The sequence below is a fragment of the Sarcophilus harrisii genome, chromosome 2 (assembly GCF_902635505.1).
Source record: "Sarcophilus harrisii chromosome 2, mSarHar1.11, whole genome shotgun sequence".
In the NCBI taxonomy this organism is placed as follows: Eukaryota; Metazoa; Chordata; class Mammalia; order Dasyuromorphia; family Dasyuridae; genus Sarcophilus; species Sarcophilus harrisii.
The window spans coordinates 445,435,636-445,446,170 of record NC_045427.1 but is presented as its reverse complement, the minus strand read 5'-3'; the positions used below and the strand labels follow the sequence as shown (position 1 = coordinate 445,446,170).

The 10,535-nt window shown below is 37.6% G+C and overlaps 1 protein-coding gene across 5 annotated transcripts in view; it reads left to right on the top strand.

Annotated features, from left to right (window-relative positions):
• Positions 1-7,771: 7,771 nt before the first annotated feature.
• TTLL11 (tubulin tyrosine ligase like 11) overlaps positions 7,772-10,535 on the top strand; it is a 237,202-nt gene continuing 234,438 nt past the window's right edge. For 2 of the 5 annotated variants that reach the window (XM_031954238.1, XM_031954236.1), the window contains exon 1: positions 7,772-8,432. In XM_031954238.1, the coding sequence (XP_031810098.1) occupies positions 7,947-8,432 (486 nt within the window). In that variant the 5' untranslated portion in view covers positions 7,772-7,946. The remainder of the gene's footprint in view (positions 8,433-10,535) is intronic. The other 3 variants (XM_031954235.1, XM_023507392.2, XM_031954237.1) reach the window with 2 other exon arrangements.

Sequence of the window (10,535 nt, the reverse complement as noted above, 5' to 3'; positions counted from 1 at the left end):
TTTTATTTATTTATTTATTTTTATTTAATAGCCTTTTATTTACAGGATATATGCATGGGTAACTTTACAGCATTAACAATTGCCAAACCTCTTGTTCCAATTTTTCACCTCTTTTTTTTTTTTTAATTTTGCCTTTTCTTTTTATATCCTATTCATCCCTCCCACCTCCAAGCAAACTAATTCCATTATGGTATTAAACCCTCCCCCCACCAAAAAAAGCCAAGTGATTATAGAACTTCTCCCCAAAATGATTAGTCAATTGCCCTCAAACAGATGACAATCATCATTACCTCCCTCATTGGCTTTACAGTTTGGGCTTTTGGCCACTGGTGATTCAGAGCCTGATGGTCTTCTAAAGAAATTTCTTTTTTTTTTTTTTTTTTTTTTTTTTAAATTTAATAGCCTTTTATTTACAGGATTTATACATGGGTAACTTTACAGCATTAACAATTGCCAAACCTCTTGTTTCCAATTTTCACCTCTTACCCCCACCCCTCCCCTAGATGGCAGGATGACCAGTAGATGTTAAATATATTAAAATATAAATTAGATACACAATAAGTATACATGACCAAAACGTTATTTTGCTGTACAAAAAGAATCAGACTCTGAAATATTGTACAATTAGTTTGTGAAGGAAATCAAAAATGCAGGTGTGCATAAATATGCGGGATTGGGAATTCAATGTAATGGTTTTAGTCATCTCCTCAGAGTTTTTTTTCTGGGCATAGCTGGTTCAGTTCATTACTGCTCCATTGGAAATGATTTGGTTGATCTTGTTGCTGAGGATGGCCTGGTCCATCAGAACTGGTCATCATATAGTATTGTTGTTGAAGTAAATAATGATCTCCTGGTCCTGCTCATTTCACTCAGCATCAGTTCGTGTAAGTCTCTCAAGGCCTTTCTGTAATTATCCTGTTGGTCATTTCTTACAGAACAGTAATATTCCATAATATTCATATACCACAATTTATTCAGCCATTCTCCAACTGATGGACATCCATTCAGTTTCCAGTTTTTAGCCACTACAAAAAGGGCTGCCACAAACATTCGTGCACATACAGGTCCCTTTCCCTTCTTTATAATCTCTTTGGGATATAATCCCAGTAGTAACACTGCTGGATCAAAGGGTATGCACAGTTTGATAACTTTTTGAGCATAGTTCCAAACTACTCTCCAAAATGGTTAGATTCGTTCACAACTCCTATTGGTCATTTTCTGAAAGAAATCTCAAAATGAAAATTCCAAGGAATGTTAATACCTGAAATCCAAAGCTTTTTAATACAAAGAAAAAAATAGTGGAAGCAGCTAAAAAGGAAAAATTCAGATGCCAACAAGCCACCACACATTATCTTGCAGCCAACACTATGAAGAATAACATATTCCAAAAGGCAAAAGATATAAATTTAGAGCCAATAGGAACTTACCCAGAAAAAGAAAAATAATTCCAGAGTGTTAAAAATGGAAAATTTCTAAGCATTATAGATTAAAAGACAGAACTGTATAGAAACTTTAAAGTTCAAACACAAGAGTTAAGAGAAACATAAAAAGATAAATACAAATGAACAATGACAAAGGACTAAACAAAGATAAGCTGCTTATATTCAAATGTTGGAATGTGATATATTTACCCCTTTTAACAGGAACAGAATGGAATAAACATTTATTAAGCATCTACTATATACCAGGCATTTGGACTAATTACTTTACAGATATTATTTCATTTAATCTTCACAACAATCCTGGAAAAGTAGGTATTTTAATGAACCTCATTTTACAGTTGAGAAACTGAGGCAGACAGAGGTTAAGTAACTTGTCAGGGCCATCCTGCTAGTTTGAAGCTACATTTGAACTCAGATCTTCTTGACTCCAGTCCCAGTGTTTTATCCTGTGCCACTTCGCTCTCTCAAATGCTATCATCATCAGGGGTCACAGATGGAATTTAATTAGATAAAACCTGAAGTAGTTCTGTTATGTCTTAGTGATCTTAAGAATGAAAAAAAGAGAAGAGGAATATGCTAGGGACTGGGGTGGAAGAAAAGGAAAGGAAAGTTAGGAGAAATTATCTTATATAAATAATCAGGAGAAACAAGTAGATATCTATACAAACAAGGAATGATGGAGGAAGATATTGACATTTAAATTTCATTCTCATTTCAGTTGATCAAAGAATGAAGAACACACATGAGTACAGAAAAACATTTCATTCAACAGGTTAATGAAAGAAAAAATGGAGAAAGGAAAGGGAGAATTAGGAGGAAGGTAAATTAAAGAAGAAAAGTGTCCTAGGCAAAACATACCCTAAGGATGTACAAAAAATATTTCTACCCCCTTATAAGGTAGCAAAGAATGGTAATTTGAGTCATGTCCAAAATTGGAAAATGGCAGAATAAGTTGTGGCATATGAATGTGATGAAATATTATTTTACTGTAAGAAATGATGAAAGGATGACTTCAGAGAAACCTGGGAAAACTTATATGAATTGATGCAGAGTGAAGTGAACAAAACCAAGAGAGCAATTTGTAGAGACAATGTTGATAGTTGATTAGCATGATGATTCGATAATGAAACATGCCCTCTACCTCCTGATATAGAAGTGAAGGATCAATAGGACAGAATGAGACATTTTTCTTTTTGGATATGGCCAATGTACATGTGCATTACTTATAACAGGAGTTAAGTTTTCCTTTAATTCTCATTTTTGGGTAGCTACTTATCTTTTATTATCCTTAAATAATTAAATCATTAAATAATCTAAGAAGGCCCCTCAAATGATCAAAGGAGACCTTACTCTTCTCCTAGAAGAATGAAAATATTCCTATGAATATATCCTGAGGAAAAGGAGATTTTGACAAAAGAATAGATTTGGAATGGTGAAACATTTTGAAATATGTTATTGCTTAATTTTCACTTTACATTCTAACAACAACATTGATCAGTGGGAAAAACCTCAGAAGAGCTTGTTATGTGAACATTAACTTAACAAGACTGGGAGAAACTATTTTGTTTTATAGTTTTATGGCATGCCTCAAATCATTATGAGAAACCATTATTAGTAAATGATTAGAAGGGAAATAACTTTCTTTTAGTAGAGGGTGGAGATGGGAGGTAGAGAAAGTGAATTTTTGCTGAATGAAAAAAATATTATTTTATAAAAGAATGTTATTACACTGAAAGAAAAAAGTACAAATGAAGTATTCAGAAATACATGGATAAATATAACTGATGAAAAGTAAAAAAAAGCAAAGTAAGAAAAAGATATACAATAATTACAACAATGCAAATGGAAAGACCAAACAAATCCCTAAACATTGTCTAATTATAATGACCAAGATTTTCTTGGAGAAGAGATAAGGAAATATCAAGTCAATAAGTGAACAAGCATTTATCAGGCACTTACTGTGTGCTGATCACTGTGCTAATCATTGAAGATATAAAGGAAAGAAAAAAAAATCCAACAGTTTCTGTACCCAAAGTCCTCACAATCTCATGAGGAAGTCAATGTGTAAATAATCTGCACAAATAAGATATATACAAGATGAATTTGAGCTAACCTTAGAAAAAAGGCACTGGCATTAAGGGAATTGGGAGTTAGGAGGATCACTTGGACAACTAGGTGGAATGGTATGGACTTGGTGACATGGTGACCAAGCAGCAGGCCATTACAGTATTGCAGGGATAAAGTGATGAGGGGCTACACCAAGGTGATGGTAATGTCATTTGAGAGAGGGAGATATATTTGTATCTCCTTCCTTTATTTGTAGAGGTTGGGGTCACCGGCATATAATACCAAATTAGGTCGATGTGTTGCTTAGTTTTGCTGAACTTTTTTCCTACACTTTCTTTTCCCTATTTTTTTTATGGAGGATGATTCTTGGGTAGAGGATGATAAAGATATAAATTCAGAAATGAATCTGATGTAAAATTGTAAAGGGTTGAAACTCTGAGAAGGTGTACTTGAATCAGACAACTGAGCATTTAAGGCTAATTACCTATTTGATGTGAGACAATGATTCTTTTAGTATATGTTTTGGATAAATGGCTCTTCTCACTGTTAGGTGCTTACTCAATGTTTGATGTTAAGATAATCATAGGCAAGGATTAGAGGGTGGGGTGAGACAAGGCAGAGATTGCCTTTGTGGCATGAGGAGGAGGAGAGAAGTTGATGACTTTGGACTTGAGAATCCAGGAGCCTCATGGCAGTTTGTCAGTCTCCACTTCTCCCCCTAAAGACCAAGGACTTTAATTTATCCTGACTCTGGCTGATCCCGAGGCCTCCAGGGGGGCTAGCCTGAACTTTATATGAAACAAAATATAAAAACAAAAATTTAAATTAAAGTCTTTGGATTGATTTTTTAAAATACTAATAAAAATGAATAACAAAGAGTAGGGTGTGTATTTTTCTTCTTATTTCTTGGTATCCCCAGCTTTTAAATGTTTGTTACTGACTAAATAAACCATTAACCAATATAATCAAGAAAAAGAGAAAGAAGAAATATATTACCTAAATGAAAACTGAATAAAGGTGAATTATTGGAAGCTACTGTGCACTTCATGACTATTTCCACTATAGGCTCACTGAGTCTTGGCTCTAGGAGAGCTCCACTTGGTGGTTAAGTCAGGTATCGCACTCCCTTATTTCTGCAGACTTAGAATGCCACAAATAAGAAATAACACTGGTGTCACATTAATATGACATTACCATTCATGGCCCTGTTTTTCCTTTTCTTTCACCCTTCTATTTCCACTAACTATACAATCCTCCAGTTTCAATGAAGAAAGGCTTTGCAATTGGAAAACATTTTCAGTGAGACTTTTGTTTAGAAAAAAAGACACTTCCCCCCCCTCAAAAAAAAAAACCTCCTTTAACTGGATGATTAGGAAATTCAGTATTCCTAGAAATAGTGCTTTATGTACTTTTCCCATAGCATTCATTTCTTTTTCTATTTTTCCTTGTATTCTCATTTGATTTTTAAAAATGCTTTTTAGCTCTTTTTTTACACTCTTGCTTCATCTCTTTCAGTGATTATGATTACTCAAGCTATAGTTTTCTTTAAGGATTTCCTTTTAGATATTTTGGAGTCTTTTTCTTCTTCTGGGTTTATATCTTGAGTGTCCCTGACATTATAATAGCTTTTTGTATTGGTATTCTTCTTTTCCCTTCTCATTCTTCCAGCCTACTTGTTAATTATATTAGAATTATGCTCTGAGAATGTTTAAAGGAAATATCTCAGTTGAATTTGTATCTTCCTCTTGGGTCCTTCTGTTCCTTTTCTGGGGTATTGAGTTATTATTGTGGGCTCACAAAGCCAGCTCAAATTGAGAACATACAAGTTTTCACAGCTCTAAAAGTGGTTGATCCAAGACAAATCTTTTCACTGTTCACTTGATCTGCATGTCCCTTACCTGTGTTTTGGTCCAGGAAACCTGTGAGCTTTCCCCTGGATGGAGTTCTGGTAGCATACTGCTGGACTTAACCACTGTCAGCCTGCTGAAAAGTTTTACATGTTCAGAAAGACATAATTGCAGGTTCTCATTGGTCAGTCAGTCAATAAGCATTTGCTAAGTGTATATTATATGTTAAGCATTGTGCTAATGTTGAACAGTGTATGTTCTTTTATAAATCCTTTATACTGAAATGTTCTGTGCTATATGCTGTTGGCCAGACTCAATCTCTAATGTCTGCAGACCTCTCTTTCTCCCTGTGCTGATCTAGTTAGAAATATGACTTATTTTCACATTTCACATTCACACACACATACACACAAATTTCCTCATTGGCACCTGGTGTGATGCTTTTTCTAAATCTTTGTCCAGGAGTTGGGTTGGGAAGCTCAGCTGTACTTCTTGCTATTCAATTTTATTATCTCTGCTTCTCTAAAAAGAACTTTTCCATTTACTGTTTACTAGATTCTTATAAGAACAAGATATCAAATCCAGGTGCTATTGTCTCTATTTGAAAAAGAAACTAAGACTGAGAGATATGACTTGACAAGATCACACAGCTATCAGCCTGGGATTCAGTTAGATTTCCAAAGTTTTTTATTTAGTTGTGTTTGACTACATATTGTTTTCCTCCTCTATACTCTCCTTTATCTTCTTTTTTCATTATCAATATTCCAAGGATCCTTAACATTGCAAGTAATGGTAGCTGCCAACATTAGAAAGCACAAAAGAGACAAAGGTTTTAATAGACTCTGGCAAAAGTCAGTATAATCCTCTAAAAAAAAAGTTTGTGCCTGTGGCTATAGGATTCATATAGTTCAACATTTTTTTTACTTGTTTAAGTGGAAAAATAAAATAAAAACCTATAGTTTGCATGAACAGTGGAAAGAGTATTGGACTGAGAATTGGGAGAGTTGAACTTCATTCCTAACTCAATCACAACTTCTTTGAAACAAATTTTTCTTATCTAATTATGAGGAGGATGGACTAGAATTTGAAGTGTCAAACTTGGGACTGCATATAACAGCAGCTGGCCAAAACCAAATTAAAATGTGACAAATGTTTAACAAAATAAGTAAAAATACAGTGCAACATAAATAATGTTAATATGTGACCCCCAGGAATCTGATTCTATTTTTTCTTTGTTACTACTAGATGATCTCTATGAGTTTCTGTGAAAATATGAATCGAATATATGAACATAGAATTATAGATTTAAAGCTAGAAGAGACTTAGAGTTCATCTAGTTCGCTTCTTCAGTTTTATAGGGAAGGAAACTGATGTCTAGGGAGATTAAGTGGCATGCCCAAAGTCACACAAGGGACAGAGTTAGGAGCTGAACCCAGGTCCTGTGGTTCCAAATCCAGCTCTCTTTCTACTGCATAATGTAAACATTCAATTCAGTATAGCAGTAACACAACTGAAATTGTGCTGGATTTCCAATCAGACGACCTGATGTCAAATTTCAGCAACAGTAACAAGCTGTGAGACTTTGGGTAAATAATGTTACTGCTGGTTCTTTCAGGGTGGAGGTAAGGGAGTGTCTTCACTTTTCATAGAAAGGATTTGGACTTCTTCACCTCCCATCTCTGAACTTTATTTTCCTAAGTACAATATTTTTATAAAGTAACGGAAGGGGAAAGCAATAACATAATAATAATTAACATTTATATAGCACCGACTATGTGTCAGGCACTGTGCTAAAAGCTTTACAACTATTATTTGATCTTCACAACAATCCTGGGGAGTAGATGCTACAATTATTTCCATTTTACAGATGAATAAATTGAGGCAGACAGCGGTTAAGATCCTTGCCCAGGATTACACAACTAGTAAGTGTCTGACACCGCATTTGAGTGCAAGTGTTCCTGACTCCAGGCTCTGCGCTCTATCCTCGGAGACCTGATACTGTTTAAAGTGAGCTCGCGCACGTCATTTTTCTTTCCTAAATCTCAGTTTCCTCATCCGTAAACGGAGACAGTATTCTTTGCACGACCTGCCTCACAGGATCCTGGGGGTCAGAAATTGTTCCGTCAACTTGGGAAACGGGAATGCAGTGCAGAGAGTCCTGGGTCTGAGAATGAGGGGGAAAGAGAGAAAGCAAGAAGGGAATGAAAAGAGGGGGAAAGGGAGAGGAAAAGAAGAGCGGTGACAGCTAGAAAAAGGAATGAAAGGACAGAAAAGGAAAAAAAAAAAAAAAAAAAAGAGAAACGGCAGGAATGGGCTCGGCTGCCCCTTTCAAACATGGCATTCAGAACCTCTGTGACAAGTAGCCCACGTGATCATGCTCCTCCTATGAGGTCTCCGAGGCTGGGCTCTCGATTGTCCCTTCTCGCGCCCCGTCCCAAGGCGGCCGCGGTTGTCAACCAGAGGCGATCATGGCAACCAGCCGGGCTGGAGCAGCTCGGACCGCTACGGCTGCTGTGGGGCGCGGGGCTCAGTGGAGACTGTGGGGGCTGCTCCTTCGGGGGCCGGGAAAGCAGGAGCAGCAGTGAGCGCCATGCAGCGGGCCTGCGGGGACGGGCCTGCGGACCTGCAGGCCTGGGAGGACCTCAAAGCCGAGGGGGAACCCGAGCCCGAGGCCAAGCAGAACGAGCGGCGGCCAGAGTTCGAGCTTGCCGAGCCCGAGATCGAGCCCAACGCTGACCCCGAGTCTAATGCCGAGCCCGAGCCCGAGCCCGAAGGCGAGCCCGGGCCGGAGCCCGAGTCCGAAAGGCCCGCGGAGGCCGAGCTTCAGCCCCCGGTCCCTTCCCCAGCCCCCGTGACAGCCCCCAATGCGGCTGAGCCAGGCGACGTCAGCAACCAGGAACGCCGCCCCCGCCCCGTGGCCAGGACCCGGACCAAGAAAGGCAAGAAAGGCGCCGGACAGTGCGCGTCTGACGCGTCCCGGAGCCGTCGGCCTCTCACTGTCACCGTGGACAGCTCCAAGGCTAGAACCTCCCTGGACGCCCTCAAGATCAGCCTTAGGCAGCTCAAGTGGAGGGAGGTGAGCCCCTCCGTCCCGCCCCACAGGAGCCAGCCCTGCAGGCTTCCACACCCAGGCAGATCTTTGGTGCTCCACAACTCAGGACCCCCTTCCCTAATCTCGCCAGGGTTCGCTCCTACTCCCGGGCTCGGTTCTCCTCTAAGTGAGGCGGGGAGGGAGGGGGAGAGGGAAGGAAGGGGAATCGGAAGGGCTCGCTCCCAGCGCTTAAGTTCTGGGTTCTAACATTTTTTAAGTCACTCCCAGCTTTGCCACTCCACGTTCTCTCTTCAAATGTTTTAAATCGGGCTTTCCTGTTCTTGATAATTCTGTTTTCTAAAGTGTCCGATTTTGATAGGCTGCTGCCCTTAATTCATTTTTCAGTTCTGACCTAAAATTTTCTAATGATCGTTTACTATCTTATTAGAGCAGGGAAAGGAGGCTGAATAAATAAGTGTCTATACCAACTGCCTCATTTTACAGATGAGTAAACTGAGACCCAGAGTTCATAGGGCAATGGAGTTTGAACCCAAGTCTCCGACTCTAAAACCAGTTCTTTCCTTTATATCGTGATGTTTCATTTTCTCACACTTGATATTTTATATTCTATGATCTGTTTCGTTCTGTGGTTTCCAATTGAAAACAAAAAGTTGGTTCTATCAAAAACATTTGATGAATGTCTGTTGTAAGAAAGACATTGTATACTCATTCACTGTAAGAAATAATTTTGTATAGTGGTGATGGGAGAGGGGGAAGTAATTTTGAAAATACGGCTCCTCTCAAGGAGCTTACACAGTTTGATGGTACATTAGTCTCAAATGCCTCTTTCAGTCTAATGGTTCTAGATCTCTCATGGATGTGGATAGTAGAAGGGATGCCAGTGTTCTAAATAGGTATTCAGTTTTGTGTTGGTATTAGAAAGTTATAGTATTTGTTGATTTGAAGGAAAGTAGTTTTTCTATGGTATGGTTGAAAGAGCGTTAAATTTGGAATCAGAGAGGATCTTTGTTTACATTTCAGCTCTTTTACTGTCTAATTCTTACTTTCTACTTGTTACTTTGTACAAGTCAGTTTCTTCTCTCTGGGGCTCAGGTTCCTCATCTTTAAAATGAAGTGTTATGTAGAATTAGTAGCATAAGTAGAAGAATTAGCAGGGCTAGGAAATAAGAGATATATGCAGACACTATAAGAAGGATCAGAAGTAAAAATTCCTTAGGGGAAAAAAAGTAGTATCATCATTGATCTCAAAGTCAAACTTAAAAATTCAATCAAGATAGAAATCTACATGTAGGTTAGCCATATTAATATTGTTTTAGATGCATGTCTATATATGTGTAAATGCATATGTATATGTGTGTGAATATATTCATGTAGTATATGTGTGTGTGAATATGAATATATTTATCTATATCTGTATCTATGTACTCATGCTTACCTGTAGCCTGTTTGAGGAAAGTGGGAGGGATGAAAGGAGAAAAAAAGAATAAAGTAAAAAGTACACAGTAAAGCATACACACACACATACACACACACACACACACACACACACAAACCTACAAGGAAGCAAAGAAAAGATGGATGGAAGTCATGAATATACAATCTCTTCTATTATTATATATGCTTTCTCAAAATGGAAATTTATTGTTACATAGTTTGAATTCTCCCCGATGTCAGGCTGGGCACATGACAATGTTTTGTTTTTATTCTTTTTTCTGTCTTTTTCTATTTTGTTTTTTTTTTTTTTCCTTCCAATTTTGCTTTTAGTTTTAAATAAATAAAAGAAGAAAAAACATAAAAATAAATGAATAAATGAAATGAAATGAAGTAGTAAATCTATGATTTGAACTCTAATGTGAATTCTAATGTCCTTTTTCAGTTATAAATCTTATGATCCTGTGCATTAAAGATGATGGTCATCAAATTGTATTTCTTAGACTTAAGGTCAGAAATACCATTCAAACCATAAAATATGACTGTGTTCTTTTTATGGAATTTTATGTACTTTAAAGATATTGCCTGGGATCAACAAAACAATTTTAAGTAGAGAAATACATATTTTTAGACCCGGTCAATGTGGTATAGCAACTAGATCTCTAAAAATATGATTGTAATTTGTTTTGCGTGACT